The sequence below is a fragment of the Ochotona curzoniae genome, unplaced genomic scaffold (genome assembly GCF_017591425.1).
Source record: "Ochotona curzoniae isolate NIBS_2020 unplaced genomic scaffold, NIBS_Ocur_1.0 patch304, whole genome shotgun sequence".
NCBI lineage: Eukaryota > Metazoa > Chordata > Mammalia > Lagomorpha > Ochotonidae > Ochotona > Ochotona curzoniae.
The window spans coordinates 9,106-34,485 of record NW_024466867.1 but is presented as its reverse complement, the minus strand read 5'-3'; the positions used below and the strand labels follow the sequence as shown (position 1 = coordinate 34,485).

The 25,380-nt window shown below is 43.6% G+C and overlaps 1 protein-coding gene and 1 pseudogene across 1 annotated transcript; one reads left to right on the top strand and one right to left on the bottom strand.

Annotated features, from left to right (window-relative positions):
- Positions 1-1,901: 1,901 nt before the first annotated feature.
- On the top strand, positions 1,902-24,533 carry LOC121167070 (cTAGE family member 2-like; the record flags this gene model as incomplete). Its single annotated transcript, XM_040996443.1, has 10 exons — positions 1,902-2,169; positions 11,182-11,310; positions 13,958-13,979; positions 14,065-14,153; positions 16,410-16,517; positions 17,007-17,078; positions 17,691-17,795; positions 19,359-19,484; positions 21,639-21,744; positions 24,315-24,533. Coding segments are annotated over exons 1-10 (1,012 nt in total), but the record flags the coding sequence as incomplete, so codon positions are not given.
- LOC121167072 lies at positions 21,839-22,289 on the bottom strand (annotated as a pseudogene).
- Positions 24,534-25,380: the final 847 nt, after the last annotated feature.

Here is a 25,380-nt window from a genome sequence, read left to right as displayed (position 1 = left end):
CATGGGTCTGCATGGTGGCAGGGTGGGGCAGCATGGGTCTGTGTGTGGGCTGTGCCTCGCAGGGTGGGGTGCATCTGAAACCAGAGAAGTCTTCTGTGGGGACAGCAAGATACCCCAAGTTGTGGCATGAGGAAATCTTCCCCACGTGCAGACGAAGCTTTCTCACACAGCGCACAGATGGAGAAGTAGCGTGGGTCACCGTGCAGGAGTGGTGGCTGCAGAGTTCTCAGATGAACCCCAGATGTGTGGCAGTGGGTGGAGACCCCTGAGGAAGCCACCAGGAGGGGCCAGTCCACGGTAGGGCTGGGAAGAGGAAGCAGGAAGGGGCGTTCTTCCACGGGTGGCTGTGGTGGGGAGGGTATGTGTGCATGGAATGCAGGGTTGGCTGGAATCCCAGTCAGGGATTTTGAACAGTGATGGGGGAGCGTGGGATTCATCTTTGGTCCTGGGGAAGCACAGTTCAGCTTGGGGAGAAGCGCGCAGGTCTGCATGGGAGAGAGGAGCAAGTTGTTGGTCACTGGAGGGAGCATGTCCTGGACTTCCTTGGGATGTGAAGGAAGCATGGACTTCATCTGGTAAGCATGGAAGTGTGGGGTCTGCCTAGAGCAGGGAAGGAAGCTAGGGTCTGAGGAGGCATCGCCTGGGACCCCAGGTAGGGAGGATGCTGTCCTAAGCAGCTGAGGTGAAGTGAGAGTGTACTTTGGAGTTGGTGGAGACCCGTAAGCAGGGGCAGTGCAGGTGGTAGGTTCTGTGTCCCAGGTGGTGAGCTCAGATCATGCAGGAGGTGGGTGAAGGCAGCACAGACATGCTTGCACCATCATGGGATTATCATGTCATTTTTTTTAAAAGTTTCATTTTTTTATGATACTTATTTTTAAGTGAAGGGTCTCACCACTCTCCCCCATTCCCTTCCATTGCCCCCTCCTGTGATTTGTTCCTAATTTATTACAATGGCATACTCCTTCTTCCTTCTCTTATAAGCTTAACTTCCTGATATATGTGTGTATATGTATGTAGGTGTGTATATGTATGTATGTGTGTATATAAAAATTTACAAAACATAAAGTTTCCAGCTCCGCCCAGGATTCATCTGGCATGCAATGCTTGGGGAGAAGATTAGTGTAAAGTTCTCCCAACCTCCAAGAGAGGGCTGGACCCCACCCAGTCAGCTCACTGACCAATGAGAAGATTTCCGCTATATAAATGTTTATAGTGCTTCAAGGTTTGAGTCCTCCTTCCAGCATAGAGAGAGTCATTTTTTTTTCCTTCTAAATTTCCCATTTTCTTGGCCCCTCCTACTCACATAGCCTGTTCACTTAGACTGATGCCTACCTAATGCTGTGATATTGCCACCTCACAGAGACATACCCCACAGCCTTAACTGGATGATATGGATGGAGGTCCATTTGCACCTGCGAGCAGCCAGCTGTGGTGACAGGTGCAGGGCATGGAAGGCGGCATGTCCGGGTGCAGGTGTAGGTGCAGGGTGGTGAAGGGAGCATGTCCTCAGAGTAAATGTGGGGGGTGACTCAATGTGTAGGTCCCTTGAGTTCCTGACGCTTGGACAATGTGCACACCTCCCTTGTCAAATTGGTGACCATCTCACTGCCTGCACTTCCATGGAGGGAAGACACTGTTCCTAGGTGTGTGGTAACTTGTGGTTCAGGCAGAATGCACATCCTGAAGGTGGTGGGTTTGGAGCTGGGATGAATCTGCCCACCTGTTCGCAGCTCTGCCCCAGGATTCCTCGGATCTGGCTGAAGTCACTCTCCCTGTTGACGCAGACGTGCTTGAAGCTGAGCTAAAGAACACCTTACCCCCTAGCCTGGCATGCCTAGCTTTCAGGACTTGGCAGTGGAAATGACTGACCTCTGGTCTCGCTTTTCTGCTTTTCAGTGCATGAGGTGAAGATCCAGATGCAGGAAAGCCTGACCTTGCTGAGGAAGCCCTGCCTCTCCCACTCCACCTGAAGCTAAGAATGCTGCACAGCCTTGGGAAGGTTTGAGCCTGGTTGCTCTCAGTTCTTCCCAGCGTGGATGCGTTCCTGCCTTTCCCAGCCTGCAGGAGTCAGAGGGCGCTGTGCAAGCACACTGAGTCAAGGCCCAGTGGTGATGGTGGCAGCAGTGGTTGGCCATGGATGAGGCTGGTGGCCCTGAGGAAGACTGCTGGGTAAGTGAGGTGGCCCGGAGGTATCCCTGTCCTCATCTGCTCCCTGTTAGGGCCTGGGCCTTCCTTAGAGTCCATGTGGGGTCGAAGGTCCCTGAACTCAGTTGTGGGAGTTGTGGCTGTAAGATCTTGAAGGTATCTGGAGCAAGTGTGGGCCAGCTCTGGAGCAAGTGTGGGCCAGCAAGGTGGCTGCCAGCTGTAGGTGCTCTGTGGAAGCCTAGGTCCCTGAAGGCCTGTCACTTCCTTGGGGATTCTGACTCAGGTTTTGACAAAATCTGATTGACTTGGGCTGTGGGGTGGTCACTTTCATTAGCTGTGGTGGGGGCAGGGCAGGGCAGTGGGGAGCACTGTAGCCCCTTGCAGAAGATCCAACGTTCTGCTCCATCTTTAGTTTGCTGGGATTCTGACAGAGAAGGCAGTGCAGGGTTTGTGGTGCAGGAGGAGGTAGCCAGCAGGGTGGGTCCCCGTTTTTCTCTTGACTGACAGGGTGCTTGCAGTGTGCCCTGCTATCCTGGTGCATATGCACAGCTGGTGTGTGTGTGTGCTTTCATGGGTCAGATGTGTGGGGTTTGAAATTTTATTTCTTTGAAAAATCAACTAAACAGTTGAACTAAATCAATCAAGTGAACAAGCCAAAATGGTTGGTTAATTAATTAAATCAGCTTATTGATTGAATGAATTGATGAACTTGTTAGAGCAGATGAGTGAGAATCTGAGAGGCCTGCAGAAGGCAGGCCCTGGAAGCTGACTAGGAAGCCTGTCTGCCAAAGGCCTGGTGAGCAGTGACAGTGATCAGAAGCTGAGAAGATGTGCCTGTCTTTTGTAGCCCTGCACCTGAGGGAAGAGGTGTCAAAAGTCAAAAAGAAGGACTTTGAGCACTTGCTGATAGAGGTGATGCAGATCTGGGACTTTCTGCTCAGGATCCTCAATCAGGAAGTCCTGGAGAGTTGCTCCAAGTTGAAGATTGTCAACAAATTGAGTCTCCCTGCATCCCTAGTGGGCATCAGCTCGGGGGTGTGTAATTCCTTCATTGCTGGTTCAGCCTAGATGAGCAGCTACTAAGTCAGTACAAGTGACTAGAAAGGATAGTTAAGCATTGGTGGGTGCTGGGCAGAATTGGGCTGCTTTCTGAAGCACCTGCCATGGCCTCTCTCTCTCTCTCTCTCTCCTTTCTTCTGGCTCTCCTACCCATCAGAGCACATTTAGGTCTTTACTAATTGGAGAAAACGAGGTCCTTTCCTTGCATAAATGAAGGACTTTGCTGTGTGGACAGCTGGCATGGAGTTACTGGCTGGGCCATGTGTAGTGCAGACTTTGACTCACAGTGGAGCTGATGTGAGAAATAGCCTTCCAGGATCCTGCTGCCATTGGAGATTACCCTAAGGGAGATTTGGACTTGGCATGTCTGGGATGACAGTAAGATGAAGGTGGTCTTTTGTGGTTAAGGCTACTTTACCAGGCACTGTTTGACAGGCCCCCCCGGAGTGTCGGTCTGAGCAAGGAGATGTCAGGGGTCAAGAGTGTGAGTTTCTGGGTTGAGCAGGTGAATGAGCCTGCCAGCATGAAGCCAGAGGTAGAATGTTGGTAGTGCTATGCGACAACAGCCTTATGCTCTAGTGGTCAATTTTTTTCTTTTTTTTTTTTACACTTTATTATTATTATCATTTTATGATACAGTTCCATAGGCTCCTGGCATTTCCCTTATCCCCTCCCCAATTCCCTCCCCCCACCTAGTTCCTCTATATCATTACTAACATATAGTTCTTCATACACAGTCATATGTCCATCATTGCAGGCATGGACAATGGCAGAGTCCAGAATCCTATTGTCAAGATATAGTAAAACAGTTTCATTTTAAGTCCATCTTTTACTGGAGGCAGAAATGCATCCTACACTGCATCCTCACATCTGGATGTTAGTCTCCATTTTGCAGGTAGTGTACATCCCCTTAAATAGAAAGTCATGATACAAAGTCAACAATAGAATAATTAGAAGTTTACAATGCCAGGAAGTTAAATGACATGTTACTGGATATGACTGTCTCCATTACACAACTACTCTACAGCCCCTTAATTGAAGAGCCAAAAAACAAAATCAACATCAGGGAGAAATAGGATATTAACAACACCATGAAGTTAAACAACATGCTATTAAATGACTAACATGTAGCTGAAGAAATGAAAATCATGAACCTTCTTGAAGAAATTGATGCCACTGCATGTTCTACGAGTCATTGAATGATTTAATCAGAAGAAAGTGTTTTGAAGAGATGAAACCAACACAAAAGAACAAAACCCATGCAACATAGTTTCTGCTGATCTTTGTTGGTGAAGTGTGTCTCTTCCAGACAATAGACAGACGGGTTTTGTTTTTTAATCCAGTCTACTCATCTATGATGTTTGATTGAGCTTAAACCGTTTACATTCGGAGATTAATATGTATGGGTGGTACTTTGGTCCTGTCATTTTAGGAATGGGCTGTTCGTTGGTTTAGTCTTCTGTTGTCATTTTACTGGGATATTCTTCCTATTTGCCTTTGGTTTTGTTTGGTGCTAGTCCTCTTCTCTGTCAAGAGAACATCTTGAAGTGTCATTTGTAGGGCAGGTTTGAAAGAGGCAAATTCTTTTAACTTCTCTTTACTGCAGAACAATTTTAGAAAGGCAGTATTAAGAGACCAAATATAAGAGTTATGGGAGTCCCAGAAGGTGCAGAAAGAGAAGCTGAGTTTGCAAATGTGTTTAATGAAACAATAAAGGAAAATTTCCCTAATCTAGAGAAAGAATTGGGAAACAACATCTAGGAGGGGCAGAGAACTCCCAGCAGGCTTGACCAGAAGAGATCTTCACTAAGATAACCTCAGGCTTCCTGGCCTGTGGTTGCAGAAATGGTCTTTTAAGACAAGGGTCTATGGGGGCAGAGAAGGCCTCATGCAACAGGACCTTTGGGTAAAGTAATGGCCTCACCCATCTGGGTCCTGTGAGTATAGATGTGGTCTCGCAGAAGAGGGATCTGAGCTTGCAAGGATGGCATTGTATGACACGGGCCTGTGGGTATGGGATGGTATCCCACCACATGAGCCTGTGGAGTTTGGTGTCAGGTTCCTTTGGAAGTGGGTTGGCGTTGCCATGCCAGGGCCTATGGGTGCGGGGCAGCCCTGGTGTGATTTTGGCCCATGTGTGTGGATTAGCTCACCATCTGGTGCCTGTGGGTTCAGAGATGGCTTTGCATTGACAGGGTTCTGTGGATGAAGAGATGGCCTTGCGTAACAGGGGCCTTTGGGTTCAGCGTGGCCTCACATGCTAAAGGCCTGAGGCAGGCGGGGGCGGGGATGGGAGGGAGGCAGCACTGTACAAAAGGTGTCCATGGGTGTGGGTTGGCCTCTCATGCTACAGAGGCCTTTGGGTGCAAGGAAGGCCTCATGTGTTGGGCTCATAGGTGCAAGTACGGTCTCTGTGTGCATGGCCTGTATGTTCAGGACAGCCTTGTGTGATGGGAGCCTGTGGGCTGTAGGGTAAGGGACTTTTGGGTACAGGGACAGCCTTGCCTTTTAAAAATCTTGTGGGTGTGGGGTAGGGCTAGTAAACCTTAGTCCATGCATGTGTTGACAGCTCCCATGTTGAGGGCCTCTGTGTTCAGGGACAACCTAATCCTCCTGGGTCCTGTGGGTACAGGACAGCCTCTCATGCCATGGGTGGGTGCAGGATCTGCCACAATGACAAGGATTTGAGGGAGCAGGGGTGGCCTCATGTGTCCAGGGCCTATGCATGTGGGGATAGCCTCGTTGGTGCAGGGCTTGTGGGGTCAAAGATGACCTCACCCATCATTTTTGTGGGTGCAGGGATGGCCTCAACCAATGGTGCCTGTGGGTGTGGGGATGACTGTGTGTATGCAGGGTCTTTGGGTGCTTAGACTGCCTCATGCAACAGTGAGCTGTAGGTATAGGGATTACAACACATATCTGGGACGTCTCTTGTGGAGATGGCCTTATACGTCCAAGGCCTGTGGATGAAGTGACATCTTTATATATCTGTGGCCTGTGTTTGCATGAGAGGTCTTAATGGGTTGTTGGATGACCTTGTAGGTCCAGGGTCCATGTAGTCAGGATGGACTTAAGTGTGCCAGGATGGCCTCTTGCGAGAAGGACCTGTAGGTGCAGCATGGCCTTGCACTACCTTGGCCATTGGTTGTAGATGTGTCCTCCTCTGACAGAGGCTGTGTGTGCCTGATGGCTTCCTGCAACTTGGTGCTGTGATCCAGCATGGCATCAAAAATTGGTCCCTGTGTTTTCTGGGAATGCCTAGAAAGCAAGTGTCTGTCGGATCAGTTACAGTCTTGAGTGACCCAAAGGGGTTTTGGATGCAGGCATGGTCCTGCATGAAATGAACTTTTGGTTGCAAGGAAGGGTTTATGCAACAGGGGCCTTATTGTGCAGAAATGATCTCATGTGACAGGGGCTGTTGGATCAGGATGACCTTATGTGACAGCACCTGTGTATACAGTTAAGGCCTCACATGACATTTGTCTTGTGTGCAGGCATTGCCTCACATGATGGTGACCTGTGTGTGCAGGGAGGGTCACACAATGAGAGTGGTTTTGGATGCAGTGATAGCCTCATGTGACAGACAGGTCGTTTGGATGCAGAGGTGACTTGATGGGTGTGTGATCTGTAGATGCAGGGTGGCCTCTAACAACTGGGTCTGTGAGTACAATGATGACCTTGTGTGACAGAACTGTGGCCTAGGATGACTTCACATGACATTGGCCTTCAGTTCCATAGATAACCTTGTGTGACCGGAGCATGAGGATGTGGGGATGGTCTTACGTTACAGGGATGTGTGGGTAAAGGATGACCTCCTGAGTCCATGTTCTCTGGCTACAGGGATGGCTCACAAGGCAGAGGCCTTTTAGTTCTGGGATGGACATCCCCCTTGGCCCAGCAACCCCCAGAGCAGGTGATCACGCTTGCTTGCTTGCTCTGCCAAGTGGGATGTCCACCTTGGATGAAGAAGTGTCTCAGGGAATGGATCGAATAAGGAGGCATGGTGGACAAAAGTGTCCCTAACCAACCTCGTTTGTTTCTGCAGGGAGTCCAGCAAGCAAGCATTGCATGCCACATTCTCTCAGCCACTTCTTCAGTAGAGTTTTCTGGGTCCTGATCTGTACAGAGGGACAGGCAATGGGCAGGTGAGTGCTGTGGAAACCCAGGACTGGAGAGACCAGGGTTTTGCATCAGAAATGAGGCTTCCTGCCTCTGTCCTTTGGCATGGTCCCTGGACTGGGTCAGGGCTCCGAGTGGAAGTGCACAGGTGCCATATCCTCAGAAGGCAAGAGGATGCCTGTTAGTGGGTGGTCCCTTCCAGCCTTTTTCCCAGGTGGGCACATGTGGAATGGAGCTCCCAGATTCCTCCCACCCTTTGAGTGTCATGATAGACCAGCTAGCTGCCTAATGGCACTTGGACACTGACGGGCTATCCTCATGATTTGCCTCCGTTACCGTGGATCAGCTGCTGAGGCTCAGGCCTGGGCTGGCTAGCTGCCGGGTCAAGGGGGCACACTGCAGTCACCTCATGGAACTGCACCACGAGGACCTTGGGAAGAGCTTGGCAGTGACCACCACAGCTTCCCAAGTCCTGAGTGTCTGCGCCACAGCCCCAACCTTCCTGGCTGTATAGCCCAAACTACAGCACAGGGCCTGAGGCCCCGTTCCATTCTCCAGGCCCAAACACTTTTATTTTCTGGGTGTGTGGGGCCTCCCCAGGTATAGCACCTGCCCATTTCAGAGAGCCTTCCACCAAGATGGAGGGTGACTCCCAGTGGCAGTTGGACTATTCCATTTATGAGGAGGGGTGAGCTGGTGGCGAGAGGGTGTGTCACAGGCTCTGGTGGGATGGGTTCAGACCTGTATTATGCTGGGATAAAAAGTGTACCAAAGGGGCCATCATGATGCCCTAGCAGTTGTGTGTTGTGGCACCACAGGCCTGTGGGATCCATGTTCCCTGGCTCTCCCTGGTCCCCCATAGCTGGCTCTGCAGTGGTACGCTCCAGTTGCCAGGAGTGGATTGTAAACAAAGCCAGTATTCTTTCCACGGAGGCTGTGGATGGTGGTAGTGGATATTTAACCCTCTTCTCCGTGGATGGAGCCCCCCGGGGCCACCCCACATTTATATGTGGGGTGGTTCCAGGATGAGCTACATGAAGTGAGTCTGGGTGCCCTCAGGGTTATGTAATCTGAGCCAGTGTGGTCTCAGGGTCTGAGGCCAGCCCTCACTGTGGCCAGGTGTATTGTGTGGTTTGCTCCTGTGGTAGAGCAGGACCTGGGTATCAGGAACTTGGTCTACTGGACAACACAAAGTATGGGAATGGTTCTTGAGTTCCAAATGAAGTAGCCTTTTTGTTTTAAAGTTTGAGCGGGGGTCAGTGACACATGGTCCTTCCAACTCTGACAAAGTTAAGGGCAGAAATCCCTAAATCCATGTAGTGATGAAATCTCTTGTCTTGAAAGGACAGCTGAGCTAGCTTCAGAGTTTGGGATTATAATTCATCATCTTCCAATAAAGAGTGCCCCTGAGAGATGCTTTTAAGTGAGATTGTTTACCCTCTTTTATCTTTGTCTTGTTAACAGAGATGATATTGTTAAAGGATAGCGATTATGAATTCCCAGAGGTTTGTTTGTTTGTTTGTTTGTTAGCTTCAGTTTATTATTAGGTAATAGATTTTTCCTGCTTCAGTATTCATGGTAGTAGTTGTTGGCATGTTAAGTGGTATTTCTCTTGCCATGTTTTATTACACACTCTTATTGTTTTAGAAGACCATTTAAACATTGAGGCAGTTGTAATTATTCTGTTTATTCATTTATTGTACTGTAGGTGTGTGTGTGTGTTTGTTGTCTGAGCACCAGCATCAAGCTGTGCAGGGGGAGAGAAGACAAAAATGAGTATAAAACACTAGTATAAAGAATCAAATGCTTACTGAAGCATACACACAACCTGCTAGGGAAATTGAAGGTTGGAAGAGATGGTATTTTCTTGGATGAGGGAAGTCTTTAGGCTGAGGAGCTGGTTTAAGCAGTGGAGGCATGAAGCACAGTGGTGCATGAAGAGAAAAGCAGCTGTGTTAGTGGAGAGTGGGCTCAGGAACTGATGTGTTGGCGTGCTTGCTAGGGACATAGAGTCCAAGTGCTGTAGGTGTTGGGGAGCTGGTTGAAGCCTTTCCGGGAGTTAGACTTGGGCCTTCCTGAGCCTAGGTAAGGATGTAGGTTAGATGTCAGAGAAGCAAAACTCAAGATAGAACTGAAGTGAAAACAGAGTGGTAGGGCTAGAGGAGGAAATAGTGAGTAGGCACATAGTTAGGCACTAAAAGTTAAAATGAGTATTACTTCATTATTAGATATGAAGGATGAGAGAAAGAAGGAATCTGGAGTAAAACTGCCAGCTTTCTGGCTCTGGCAATCTAGGCATCCCAACGAGAGGACTAATTCTTTTTCTGCCTCTCAAAAAACTTATCAGGCTTATTTACTTGGTGTATATTAAATAAATATATAGAGAGCAGCCTGGCTGCGAGGATTAGAGTTATAAAAAAGATCTTGGAGGGGAGAATACTTGGTAAGTTTTTTCCCCCCTTAGGCAGAAAGGTCTACTGTCTACCGAAGGAAAATTTGCTATAGAGATTTTGGATTGAAGCCCAGAAAGAACTAAGCCTGTAGTTCAGATTGCTCTTTAAAGTGCATTTGTCATCTTCTTCTTTTCCCTGCCTGTGTGCTTTATTTTTCGTAAAGTGGCATCTGGGGCTTGATCCAGAGAGAGTTGAACTACAGAACCAGGTTGAAAGTCTTGAGCTGTATTTTGCTCAAGACCAATGGGAGAGAAGAAGTGATTTCCAAGGTCACAGTTATGGCATCACAACCATGAAGGGCCAAAAATAGAGCTTCCCTTTCAATTTCCCGGGTGTGAAAATAGATCATTCCCTCCTAGATAACAGGAGAAACCCATAGAGTTGGAGTGCAGGGCTTCAGAATCTAAACGCATGGGCAGAATTGTGACATCGCTGATAAAGTTACCTCCCATGACATTGCCCTCCCACACTGCAATACTGGCTGCACCACTTCTGATCCACTTCCTCTGATGCACCTAGGAGAGCAACAGAAGCTGGCCATGTGCTTGGACTCCTGCATCCCATGTGGGAGACCTAGATCTGGTCCTAGGCACCTGTCTTCGACCAGACCTAGCTGCCAGTTTTTGCCATTTGGGGAAGTGGAGAGAAGTCTCTGACTCTTTCTCTTTCACTCTACCTCCCAAGTCAACAAAATGACTCTTTTTAAACAAGAACTCTAAACCCAAAGTACTGTCAGTGACTTTTAGACTTTTTAATTGAAATATTTGTTTGAGAGTTGTGAAGATTGAGTCAGGGAGTCACGCATACAACTTGGCTTTCCCTTGTGGGGGCAGGACCTCCGTTACTGGAGCCATTGCTGCTTCCTCGATTCTGCATGAGCAGCAAGCTGGAGTCAGGAGCTGGGACTGGGAATTGAGCAAGGCAATTCTGTGGAATGTAATCTTAATCATTAAACAAAAGAACCACACCTCAAAGTTCATTTGAAAGCTTCAGATAACTTTTTTTTTTCCTTTCCAGTAGGGAAATCTTTTCACGGAGAATATAATATACTTTATATATATATAAAACCCAATTTGGTGTTTAAAAAAAGGAAAGTAGCTGAACTTACATTACTCAGCTTCTTTCTGTGGCCTTCTCTGTTCCTGTCCCATCATTTGGAAGGTGTGGGGGCGCTTGTATTTGAATCCAGTTTGAGAAATTCCTGCTTTTCTCTCTATCGTGCTTCTTTTTCACTGAGTGATAGTAGGTAGAAGTTTGCAGAAGGATTTCCTGTGGTGCCTTCTATTTGTTATGATTCTACAGCCCGTTTCCTGAAAGGAAAATAATGGAGTTGGCTATATAGATTTGGATCTCTGTTTACTGCCTCAATTGCATTTGTAAGAACTGAGTTTTCTTTGTCTTGAAGGTTGTTCCTACAGTACCTGAGGATGCTGGACAAAGAGATCATCCCCATGGATTTCTATGGGGTTGCGATATACGTCCAGCCATTACTTTTGTTCTCATTTGCATTTTTATATGGAGAATTTTTCAATTTGTAAGTAAACAATGCTGTATTCAAAAATGTTGGTTCTGTCTTTAAGTTGAACAACTAATGTAAGAAATTTGTATTTTTTGAGAAAGCAAAATCACATATATGTCTAAGATAAAACAGAAGGGGTATAGAGCAAGTTTTTAAGTATAAAATTTTGAAAGAATGTCCTTGGAGAAGTTTTCTATGGTATTAATACCCAAATACTTTTAGTTCTTCCCCTGTTGTTTTTTAAAGTTGATTCAAGTGGCTGAAAGAGCGAGAGAAACAGGGTGACAGACCAAAAGAAATGGCCAATCTGCTGTTTCACTGTTCAGATTCCTCCAACAGCCAGGGCTGGGCAGGGTGGTTGGGAGCTGAGAACTCAGAGTCTCCCACATGAGTAGCATGGCCCTACTAGTGCCTCCTGTGGTCTGTATTGGTAGGGCTGTGGAGGCAGGAAGTAGAGCTGGAGATTGAATGTAGGCCCTCTAGTTTGGGATGTGGCCATGTTACCCATACAGTTTTCAATCAGTAGGTCAAGTTGAGCAGTTTATCATAATGATGAATGATTATTGATGTATTTAGTTTCTTCGAGCATAGTTTATTAACTTCTTCCACTTAAAAAAGAAAGCTTATTTATTTGATGCTTTCAAGTAAATGAGCGAGAGGCGAAAAGCAATCTACTGGCTGATTTATTCCTCAAGTGGCTGCAGTAACTGAGGGCTGGGCCAGAAGGAAGCCAGGAGCCAGCAATTGCATCAGTGTCTCTCCCATATGTGACAGGAACTCAAGTTCTTGAGCAACCATTAGCTGCTTCCCATGTCAATAATAAGGACTTGGACTGGAGCTGGAGTAGCTGATCCTTTCTCCCAGCCAGTCGCCTTTCACTTGGAGCTGAGGGTGTTGGCATGTAACCACTCTCCTTCTCTGGGTCACAAGAAGCCATGCAATAGGAAGGGGTGCACTCACTGTCCTGATGGACATAGATGAAAATACAAACTTCTCTCTCCCCCTTTCCTCACTCTGCACATCTATCCCTGGATGTGTCTGTGACTTCTTCAGCATTTACATAAACAGGACCACGAAGAATTTTAAAAGGTGTGGGGAAAGCAGGATTAATTAATTAATTTCTTTGAAAGGCATAGTTGGAGGGTGGATGAAGACAGAGGGAGGGGGGAGGTATTTTTCAGTTGCTGGCTCAGTCCCCAAATTTTGGCTGCAACCAGTGAAGCTGAGCCAGGCCAAAGATGACAGGAGGCAGGAGTTTCATCCGTTCTCCCAGGTGTGTGGCATGGGCCCAAGAACATGGGCCACTTCCCACTGCTTTCCTAGATGCATTCACAGACAGCTGAATCTGAAATAGAGCAACCAGCATCCATAGGAGATGCTGCTATCACAGGTGATAGCGTAACATACTGTGGCACTGTGGCGGCCCTTTGAGCGTCTTTGCATTTGATGTTCTGATTTCAGTATCATGTGTCTAGCCATAAAATTCCTTTGTCTTTTCGACTTCTCTAGACTCAGGATTGTCTTTATGTCAATTTGGAGAAATCTCTCCATTTAAGAGTCAGTTTCTCTTTTTGAAGTACTATTGTTCAGATATTGGCTCTCCTTTTATTTTTTCAGTTTTTACTTTTATTGAAGATTTATTTTTTATTGGAAAAAATAGATTTGCAGAAACAAGAAGAGGGAGAGGAAGATTTTGCATCTGCTGGTTCACTCTCAATAATGTCACCACCATAGGTGATGCTGGCAGGGACTGAGCTGATCAGAAGCCAGGATCCAAGAGTTTATTGTGCGTCCCACATGGGTGCAAGGTCCCAAGACTTTGGACCATCATTCAGTGCTTTTTTTGTTTTTTGTTTTTGTTGTTGTTGTTGTTTATCAAGTTTGGAGGAAGTTTGAATCGAGCATCCAGGCCATAAGGATGGAGCTGGGTCTGGGTGGGAAGTCGAGCAACCAGGGCAAGAACTAACATCTGTGTGGGATGCTGAGTTCTAGCAGGCAAAGGATTAGACAGTTGGGCCATCGTTTTGGCCACCTGGTTTTCCTTTAAGCTTGAGGAGCTTCCCCAAATAATGTTCTGACTTACTAGTTTACTTTATATTTGTTTACATTTGTAGGATTGTATTGTAGCCTGCTTTTTCTTGTTTAATTTTATCTGTATCCTTATTCTCTAGATGAATTCCGTTTCCTTTTATCTTACCTTTCAGCCCTCACTAAGCTCTTAAACTGGATTTTTCCCTTGCTTTATTATTTGTTAAAGAGAAAGATCAAAGAAGAAGAAGATTTGCTTTACTGTTTTCTTTAGAGTAGTTGAGACATGTGTCCAATTGATAATATTTCTCAGGTTTGAGTATTAGCATTAGGAGCTATGATAATAGAATTGCCTGAAAACATTTGTCTTAGGGCCAAATATGTTTAGGGAACAATAGGCGGAGTGAAATGAAACAGGAATCTTTACCAAAAACCATTTCAGAGCTGTTGACATAATATATACTTTAAATTTTTGATAAGAGGACATTAATGTGTAGTTTTTCTCATTAGAGCATTTGTCTTGCGGAAATCACTTGTAATATTTAATTGGCAGAGGTAAAATTAAATTTACATATGCTTAGTAACTATATATATATTTGCCTTAACATATTTTTTTGTTAAAAATTTGTTTCAGATTGCAAGCAGGCTTTATGTAGGTAAGCAGTCTTTTTCCTATTTTAGGTCTCATCAGTTTTCTGCATAAAATTTTTAAATTACATTTTATCTTTTTTTTTTTTTTAGTAAAAAAGAAAAAGCTTGCTGTAGAACACTCTGGACTAATAAAAGAAAATTGTGATCTACTTGACAAACCTAACTTTCTAGAAAAAGAGGTAAGAGTTTTGAAAACAAAAATAATTAGAGTCAGGAAATAGTATTTATATGTAGATAGTTTTGTGTAAACAGTTGATTTGGAGTGTATGGGCATTATGCTGTTCCTCACTTCAATGCTTAACAAATCTTACTAATTTTAGCCATTTTGTTAGAAGTGATGTGGTCCCATTGTGGATTTACTCCATGTTGTCCTAATGAGTTTCTTATATTTTTTAGCTCATTTGATTTTCTGTTTTATGGACTTACCTTTTCAAATTTAAGAAAGTATATTTGTATTTTTCTTTTTGCTAAGTGTTTTTTTTCTATATTTTATAAAGGAGCCCTTCCCTCAATATATGTGTTTCAATTCTCTTCTGATTTGGCTTACTTTGATGATGTTTCAAATTCTGCTACAAATTGATGTTTTCATTTTCTCTCTGTGTGAAGCCCTGCCTTCCAAACAAATGAAAAAAATCTTTATTTGAATGATTTATAGTTTGTGCTCACGGTGTTGGTTTGTTTCAGTATGAAAGCTTAGAGCGATCTTTGCAAGATGCCAGCTTTGAGGATTCTGAAGAAGTGCAAACTTTGAAGTTAAAGACACCAAATGACTTCATTTTGAAAGCTGGGGCGAGGAGTGTTGCTGACTAACATAGACTTTAAAGATACTATGTTGTCAGCAAACTCTGTTTCAAAGAAATATGAAAAAATATGGTAGTTTTTATAACTTACAAATGGTTACATATTGGAAATAGACCGTTGGTAGTACATGTTTTGAGTGACGCCTATTCAGCTCGTAGGAGAGCTCTGTAGAAGCTCTTTGTTCTTCCTTCTTGGAAAATCTGTGAAGTGACCTTTCCTTTTTTGGACTCAGTTTACTACACAGAGAGACAAAGGATTCATTCAAACAAATTTAGGACTAGTTGGCAACAATGAATTATCGAAATTGTGTCATGGTATTGGCCTAGATGTAATCCTCAAGAATATTAGGAATTATTCGGAATTGGATCAGAAGTTACATTATAAATATTGATGTGCTGCTAAGTGTTTCAGAACTGGCTCTCCAAAAATCACTTGCTGAGTTCTGGGGAAAAAAAGAAAGAAAGAAAAAAAAGGTTCCCAACCTGGCCAGTCTCAAGTTACCAACCTGAGGTTACTGAATGAGGAGTATTTTTATGATCCAGCTTTCCTGAGCCTGGTGTGATTCAACTCCTTATAAGGAAAATCCATTCGATTTTAGCTAAATTAAGATGTATTCAGCTAAGTGACTGGAGAATCTCACTGCTGCTTAAAGATTGAAAAGTCAAAACCAGAGAGCACAGATGCAAGATGCTGATGGTATAAATTGGGTCACAAATATGGTACATGTATTAATCCTTTCTTCTTGTGTTAGCTACTATCAAAAATAACCATATGTATTTGCTTACCACTTAAAGTTATTGCCCCAGTAGTAATTGATTAGAGTTTTGATCAATTGGGAGAATTTTAGAAAGCATTTGGCATGCTAACAGAACAGAAAAAACTCAATAGCAAGCACATTTATTCAAGCTGGGTTGTATGTGTAGACAAAATGAAATAATGAAATATACCAGCTTGTTGTGAAGACGATGCAGTTGTGTAACATAGCAGAATGAAAAGTCACAGTCTTTATTTTCTGGAATAGTAGTAATAATTGAACGCAAAGTACGTGGTAGAATGTTAAGAAATTTAGCAGTAGAATCTATAGATACAAATAAACCAGTAGAGTAACTCTAACTCAGGTCAGAGAATTGCTGCAACAACAGCTAAATTTAGAGACATAGGAAAAACAAGTTTTTTTTCAGCAGCAAAACATAGAGCTTTTCTCCTTTTATTTTTGCCTGTTTACATTCTTTGATTTTGGTTTTCAGTTTTACACAACTTCGTTGAAGGGTCGTGAATAGCAGAGACGTTTAGTATAGTGGTTAAAATTCAGTTGGAATAATTAATCACTTAACTTTTTTTAATTGCACAATTATTGTAATTCATATCAAATATCAAATCTTGATTTGTGTTTAACTCTGATTTGATGACACTATTTAATATACTCAATTAGGTTATTTCACCCTAAATGTTTATACTTTGCCTATGAAGAAGATTGTTGGCACCCACTAGAATTGCTAAGATCTTACTGTTCTGAAAATCATCAGAATCTATGAACAGATTTAGCTAATACTACATATGTTTGGTTGAAGTCACCTGACTTCCCCTAACTGAAAGCTCCCACATCTGTCTTACCAAGTTGGCTTTTTTCTTAGGCAACCAATGAACAGCTGAAGATTTGCAAATCTAAGCTGGACGATAAAGTTCTTTCCGTTGAAAAACAATTTGAACAAGAATTGGAAAAATGTGATCGACCTGAATTGGTAAGGCTTTTTGTTTTGTATTTAAGGAAAATGCTACAAAAAGAATGCTTATGGGATTTCAAAAAGTAATGGTATTGACTAAAGTATATCATGTACTGTACGAAAAGGTAAGGAATACAGAGGCCATAAAAGAAAGAGCAACATTTTCCACCTCCACCATTTTCCTTTCTTAGATTCCATATATAAAGTGGGCTTTTCCCCCCATGTTTTCATACAGAACTTTCTAAACAATGCCAATGTAGCTTACATGAATAATTTTACAAAGTTGAATGATCACATACACACTGGATAGTTTTTATTACTTAAAATGTTTGGTCAGGACAAGCAAGGGGAATCATGATGTGAGTTTAGTTAGTCAGATCTGCTGTGCATGGAGTGATGAGCCCTGGGTAAGTTAAGTGTTGGGAAGTGTCAAAGTTGAGATACTGCGTTTTGGAAACTGCAAGGGCTTAGTAAATACTTGTCTCTTGACTGATACTTTCTTTGCAGGTGGCAAAGATTTTACCAGCGTTACAGGCCCTAAAAGATGGAAGAAAGTCCCTCAACTCACAAATTGCTGACGTAAGTTGAATTTGTCTAACACTTGTAGCTCTGTTATTTTTGAAATAATTTAAATTTAGTTCTTGTTTTTATTTTTCAGGAATACTATATAATGTTAGGGTTTCAGAGTTAGATCTTCAATTTCCATATATATATATATATATATATATTATATATATGCATGCACCCATAAGGCATTTCAGAAAAGTTTATAATAGTATACAAATATTTGAAAAGCTGTTGCTCTACTAAACTTGTTGAAGGTGATTGCTATTTAACATATTAAGACAGAAAAAAAACCCTCATGCAGTTTGACTTTCAGTGGCGGATATACAGAATACGTAGTTGGTAAAATCTGCTATGCAATACGTGGCCATTGATAACAGGCTGTCATTTGTGTAAGGTCACATGGCAGATTAGTGGCAGAGCTGTACTTGATTCTTTGCTCTGTTTTCCTGCTATTCTGGAACACCTCTGCTGGCATTTTGCTGCCGTGTTGGTAGGTACACTGCCATGTTGCTACGTGTTGGAATGCTTTGGCCTTTATCCACATAAAGATTCCAGGGAGTCCATGAAGATAAACCATTGTATTATGTTGTTATTGACCTAATGTTTTTTTTTTTTTCTACTTAGGCTACAACAACGACCAGACCATTTCAAATTATTCATGAGGCAATTAAGGCAGAACTAGAGAAGGTTTTCAATGAAAATGTGCAGCTTCACCAAGAACTGTTGCAGGTTTGTACTCTAAGTGAATCTTGCTTTCAAGTATGTAATGAGAAGAGCTTTGGGCATCCTTGTGACCAACCACATGTTAAGAGCAGGGTGGTTTTTGTTTTTTGTTTTTCTACTTAATATCACGGTAGGGTACTTCCATTGCACTCTTGTAACTGTGTGTTTTGGATAGGGATGCACAAGTGTATATTCTTCTGGTTCTCTTTCCTCGGAGTGAAAGTAAACCAGGGTGTTTGACACTTAGGCAATCACAGCAAATAGCGTTTAGCACCTGTTGCTTATCCGGGGCTTCGAGGCAAAATGGATCCTGGAGGTAGTTCAAATGAGGACTGAACATGTATCCTTTTTCTCCCTGTTTATATAGGCAAGACACACAGATTCTCATGTGTTCCGTTTCCTTTTTTCCCCCAATCAATTTATAGTTATTCAGCAAGAAACTTTGCAGTAATTGCATTACTATGACTCTAAATGCTTTATCTGGATCATTTAATATGATTGCATTTTCTGTCTACCTTCTGTCAACATTTTCTCTAATATTAATAATAATTTTGTTTCCTGTCTATCTACCCATAACTCTCAAAGAGAGTTATGCATCTTTGATGCATTTCGTATAATACCTTATGGGTTTATGCCTCTAACATAACAAAGCACCAGTCTTTTGCCATCTTGGTGTCAAAAACAAGTCAGGCCTGTGTTAAGCTTGTGATCAAATCAAAACTAGATATTTATATACAAAATTAATTATATAACATCGCTTGTTACAACTACTTTCTGTGGTTTTAATTGTTACTGGAATAAAACATTGTAATATGATTGTTCACTAATGCTTTAAGACTGAATGTCACTTCATGTTTTCAGCAATGTGTTAGCTAGCACCCAGTCAACAAATCCAATGATTTGTTTTAATTCCATTTTCTTAAGACTTACTTTTATTTGAAAGGGAGATTTACAGAGAGACACGTAGCGACAGAAAGAGAGAACTTCCACTCTGGTTTGTTACCCAAATGGCTGCAACCGCAGGACCTGGACCAGTCTTCAGCCAGGAGCCTGGAGCTACTTCTGAGTCTCCCACATGAGTGTAGCGGCCCAAGAACATAGCCATCCTGCACTGCTTTCCCAAGACATAAGCAGGGAGCTGGCTCCGAAGTAGAGCAGCCAGCACTTGAATTGATAGCCACATGGGATGCAGGCCCCTTAAGTAGAGGCCTGATCTTAGTGTTATTAACAGTTTTATGGAAAAATTCGTAGTATCCAAAGTTTGCGTGGATTTTAAAGCATTTTTAGTGACCAAATATTGTCCCTAGTTTTTCTCCATGAACTCTTTGAGGTACTTGTGTGTTTGTCTCAGTAAGCCTTTTATGTGATAAACATATGTAAGTCAGTTGAAGAATACTTTAGTCTTGTTTGAACTATCCCAGTTTGGAAATTCTTCGTAATAGGAGTCTTCTTCCTTCCTGGAAGTAGCAGAACTGCCTTTTTGGATGTCTGTTAATGACACCACCAGCCTTGTGAATTCATCTGTTTACAAACGTGCATGATGAGTGAAATTTTTTGTTTCAATTTCAGCTTTCAGAAGAACCTGGACCATGGAAAGAAAAATTACGGAAAGCTGCTGATGAAGCACAAATAGGACTTGAAAACACTAAAATACGCAGAAAACAACTTCTGAGGGATGCACGAGGCCTCTTTGAGGTTAATGACTCCTCTGATTTGTATGATTGAGCTGGCTGGAATTTTATTTTAACATGGAAATTTATAAAGTTTTACATGCCAAAAAAAAAGTTTTGCAAACAAATCCTTGCTATGGGAAATGATGAATTAAATTGCTAGACTGGGATCTTGAAACTATTCTTAGTGTCATAATCTTCCCCTCTGCACCCACATATTCCACAGCTATCGATTCAGCAAACCATAGATCAGAAATATTTGAAAACCAAATGAATTGTGTCTGACAGAATGTTTTCTTGTCATTATTCTCGATAGTGCTACCACAATTTCTGTCACAGAGTTAGCATTAGTAGCAGTATAGAACTGAGTTAAAATATAGGTATGTGTAGATTGTACCTGAATACTGCACTGCAGAGTATAAGAGCCTTGAGTAGCTGTGGATGTTGGCATTTAGGAGTTGGATGGTTGGTCCTTGGAACCTTCCACTTGTGGACACCAAGTGATAAATGTATTGTTTAATTCTTTGCCTAAGCGTAAAAGATTGAAAGACCTTGAAATGCACGATAAACGCAACAAAAATGAGACACTAACCCTGAACTGTGCTCAAATCTGAAGGCCCTGTTGTTTGTGCCTCAAATTCTAAAGAGTGAAGGGATGGAAGCATGGCAACTGTAGAGCAGAATAGATTTAGGTGGGTCTTTCCAGAGAAATACATGGCTCAGTCCTTTGATTTTTTTGGTTACAGTTCTGGAAAATCTGTTTCCAAAGGGAAAAAAAAATACCCAATACTGGGAGCCCTCTTATGCTCTAATTTGGATTCTTAAGAATGTGTTTTATCTCAGTTGAACTCCTCACTTCGTTCTGTTTTGTTTTGAATACATTAAAATTTGTAATCTTTATAACACAGATTTCATAATTCTATCAAATGTATCCTTGGGTTAATGATCACTATTATTTCTAGCAGATAATTATGTCATATGAAGCATTTTACCATTTAAAAATAAATATTTAGCAAGAATGAGCCATTATGAGATCTTCCATGTAGGAATCACTAGTTCTGGTTTTATCTTGGAGCACTTAATAGCTAATAATATGTTACAGCTTCTCTACCTGTGTGAAAGGGAGAGAGACAGAGAGAGATAGACTTACATAAAGCTTTCCCACTTGCTGTTTCTCTTTAGAACCCAGAAGAGCCTTGGCTGGGCCTTGTAGCCAGCAGTCAGGAGCTCCATCTGAGAGGAGTGGCAGGGACACATCTACCTGAACTGCCCGCTGGTGAGGTGGTGGTGTTCATGGAAGGGAACTAGCAAGAAATTGGAATCAAGAGATAGAGTCAGAATGGGAATCCAGACATTTAGATGGAGAATGAGCGTCTCAGGGGGTGTCTTTTTCAAAAAAAAAATTATTTATTGTTATTGAAAAGGCAGATATACTGAGAGAAGGAGATGAAGAAAGATATTCTGTCCACTGATTCACACCCCATGCGGCCACAATGGCCAGAGCTGAGCTGACCAGAAGCCAAGAGCCAGGAGCTTCAAGCTTCTTTCGGGTCTTCCATGCTGGTGCAGGGTCTCAAGGCTTTGGGTCTTCCTCAGCTGCTTTCACAGGCCACAAGCAGGGAGCTAGATGGGAAGTGGAGCAGCTGCGACATGAACCAGTGTCCTTATGGGATCCTGGTGTGTGCAAGGCAAGGATTTTAGCCACTAGACTACTGCACTGAGCCCTCAAGATGTGCCTTAACCACTGTGCCAAATACCCACCCTATGTAGATTCATTCAAAAACTGTACTTGTACATCCACAAGTTGTAAAGTTGGGCTGGCATTGTCATATGTAGGTGAAGCTGCCACATACATTAGCATCTCATACAGCTTTTTGCTAACTTACCTGGAAAGGCTACCGAAAGATGGCCCAATTCCGTGGACCTCTGCCAGCTGTGTGGAAGACCCAGATGGAGGCTGTGACTCCTGGTTTCACAATGTTACAGTAATTTAGGGAGCAAACCCATGAATAGAAGAGTGTGTCTGTATCTGTCTCCTCCTATTTGTCCTTTGACTGTCAAATAAATACGTACAGAAGTCTTGAAAGAAATAATGAATACACTAGTGTAAGTCATTCACCTTTTTCTTTTGTTTTGTTTTTTGCTCAACATCAAATGTCTAACTGATCCCTTACTAAAGGTGAAAGACCCGTCTTCATCTCTCGTCGTTGTAGAAGACACAACTAAAAATAATGACAAGACAAACTTGAACGTGAAGAATGACGAAAACAATTGTGGTCCTTTAGGTATTAAATCAGTATTCACCTCTTGTTAAAATTATGACTAGTTCTTTTCTTTGTTTGTTTTTTGTTCCCCTCTAGACTTTTTTGCGGGGTGGTTTCAGGGTTTTACTTGAGCACAAATGTAAAGTTTGCACCCAGCTTGCTGCTCATTTTCTTTGCTGAGCAGCCTAGCATTGGGATTGGTGACTCAGATGGACAGCTGGGCTGCCATTTCCCTGAGGGCTTTGCAGTTCTTGGAGGAGACATTGTGAGCAATCTCTGCACAGCAGGATTTGTTGCACATGAGTAGCACCTCTAACTCCTTGATGTCATGCGCCAGGAACTTCCAGAAGCCACTGGGCAGCCTGTGCTTTGTCTTCTTGTTGCCCCAGTAACCATTGTTGGGCATCAGTATCTGGCCCTGAACCTCTCACACACCTTGTAGTCAGTGCCTTTGGGCTCCTGCCAGTTCTGCTTAATTTTGACATAGTGGCAAGCCTGGTGCCAGATGTACTTTTTGGTCCTCTTCTTGATGACCTTGGGTTCAGCAGGGGTCTGAGGGCAGCCATGATACCTTTGGGGAAGCAGCAAAGCCACAAGTATAACCCATGCTCCCTGGAGTGAGTTGCTCTGCTTGGGGTACACACACTATGTCAGTGTCTTCCAGTTGCCGGTCTGTGGCAAGCTGAGAATGGAATGGCCAGCTGTGTGGCTTCGCTCCCCCTCCCACCTCCAAAGCTGACAGAGCACTGGCCACACTCGAGATGGCATCTGGGACGTGGAGGCCATGTTCTTAGTATACTTGTGCTTTGACAAGTTGGAAACAGTGTCACTGTCTCACTTTGCATTTATCTTCAGTTGGAGCAGCCCTGGTAAATCCCTTCAACACCTCATAGACCAGTGCTTGTTTTTCTCTGTGTTGTAGGCCACAAAAATGAACAGGTGACTCATTCAAAAAATGAATGCCACACAAATCACAAATTCCTAACTCAAGATTTTTATTAAGTTCATTTGTTACACTACTTTGGGTCACCACCATAATTTTTTGCCATTATCCACTGCAGTCTGGACTTGCCAAAAAAAGGGTTAGCTGAAGCCATGCACGGTGTTCTCAAACCGATTTTGGTGACTTTCATTTTTATTATTTATTTTATATATATATTTTTATTGTTATTAACATTGTATTATGTGATACAGTTTTATAGGCACTGGGGATTTCCCCCACCCCTCCCACATCCCTCCCCCATAGTGGATTCCTCCACCTTGCTGCATAACCACAGTTCAAGTTCAGTTGAGATTCCTTCATTGCAAGCATATACCTAGCATAAAGTCCAGCATCTTATTGTCCAGATAAGTTCAGTAGCCTCTTGGGGAGACACTCTCTGGTCTGAAGGTAGAGCTAACAGAGTAAAGATCCGGTCAGTTAAAAGCCCCAACAAAACATCAGCATCAATATAACAATGTTATGGAATTAATTGACATAGTATTGAGTAAACAATATGTTAAAAATAATGCAAGTTCAATTCTTCAAAACATCTGGGTTGAGACAGTATCAATGACAGGTTCAAAAAATAACAACCAACCAAACAAAAATTACAGGTTAAATCATTTTCTTGCAAGGCAAACATGTGGTATGTAACCTTTTGGGATTCGCTCATTTCCCTTAGCATTATAGTTTCCAGTTGGGCCCATTTAGCCACAAAGAACTGCATTTTGTTTTTTTAATAGCTGAGTAGTATTCCATGGAGTAGATGAACCAAAGCTTTCTTATCCAATCTTCTGCTGATGGGCATTTCGGTTGCTTGCATGTTTTTGCAATTACTGATTGTGCTGCTGTGAACATAGGGATGCATGTTGGTTTGTCGTAAAACAGGTGTTTTGGACATATTCCTAGGAGTGCTATTGCTAGGTCATATGGTATGCAGATTTTGAGTTGTTTGAGTGTTCTCCAGACTGATTTCCATAAAGGCTGTACCAACTTGCAGCTCCACCAGCAGTGGAGTAGGGTTCCCTTTTCCCCGCATCCTCGCCAACAAGTGTCGCTGGTGTTATTTTATATGTGGGCCAATCTTACTGGTGTTAGGTGGTACCTCATCGATGTCTTAATTGGGATTTCCCTTATTGCCAGGGAACTGGAGCATTTTTTCATATGTTTGTTTGCCATTTGGGCTTGTTCCTTTGTGAAATGTTTGCCCATTTCCCGTGCCCATTTCTTGAGTGGCTTGTTTGTTTTGGTGTTTTGGTTGTTTTGAAGTTCTTTGTATATCCTGGAGATTAGCCCACTATCGCCTACCTAGTGCGCAAAGATCTTCTCCCATTCTGTGGGTTGCTTTTTTACTTTGCTGATGGTTTCCCTTGCTGTACAGAAGCTTCTTAGTTTGATGAGGTCCCATTTGTTTATTCTGTTCTTAACTGCTATTGCTTTTGGCGTCCTTCTTAGAAAGTCAGGACCTACTCCTAGGTCCTTCAGGGTATTTCCAACATTTTCTTGCAAGAGTTTGAAGGTTTCTGGATGTAGGTTTAGGTCTTTTATCCATGTAGATTGGATCTTAGTGTATGGTGACAGATGTGGGTCTATCTTTTTGTGTCTGCAGGCTATCAGCAGGGAAAAAGATGGCCGACCTCGAGGAGCTGTTATAAGGTGGAGAACAAAGAGAGAAGGACCGATCCAGCCGAAAAACAAACCAGGAGACACAGAATTGCAGGGAGAGGAGTGGGAAAGACACTAGACTGCACTGAAGTAAGATCAACTCAGCCTGCAGGGACAGTGAGAAAAAAAAAGAAAAGAAAGAGAGGACGTCGCACAGGACTTGGTGAGTTTCAGTCCCACACAGGTGGAAGGTTGGCTGCGCAATCTTGGCGACCCAGGGAAGACAAGGGCAACTGCAAAAACCAGCTCCCGCACCAGCGGGAGCCACAGACTACTGTAGCCCCTGAAACCCTAAGGGTAGCTACAGGTTTGAACATAGGGGCCATCAACCCCTGCAGAGGTTGAGGACAAGCAGGGGAGGGGGCCCCAGCAGAACGCCCGCCAACAGCTCAGCACCATTGAGAGAGTGCAGAGGGGGGTGGAGCCACTCTCAGAGGTCTGGGTCACAAAAACTAGGCTCCAAACTGTGGATTAGCTGCTGGGTTTCCTGCTGTGCTTGGCCTGAGCCCCAGAAGGGGAGCACTGCACCTCAGAGTCAGCCAACCCAGATGGAGGTGAGGGCTAGAAGGGACACAGCTGCGCACCTTACAGCTGGGGAACACATCTGAGTGAGTTCAGCGGGAATCTTCACTAGGCCTTGACATCCCAAGCTTCTCTGACCCAGCTCTGTGCTGCGGATTTCAAGCTGCAGGCAACTGGAAACTCCAGAGGAGACCAGCTTTCCTAACCCAACTTGGGGCTGCAAATTCCAAGCCTTAAGCCAGCAGCAGGAGGCTTGGGCGGAACCCCTGCCAGGCTCAGCTCTTAGCCCAGAGGCGGGGCACTGATTCACGGGCTAGCAGGACCATGACAGTGTGTTCCACAGTGCGACAGCGCCTTTCAGAAAGCGCAACAGGGGCCCTCACTAGACTGGGGCACGCCATGTTGTCCCAAACCAGCTCAGGGCTGCGAATTCCTTGCCACAGGCAGCTGGAAGCTCCGGTGGAACCCCCTGCCGTGCTCAGCCCCAG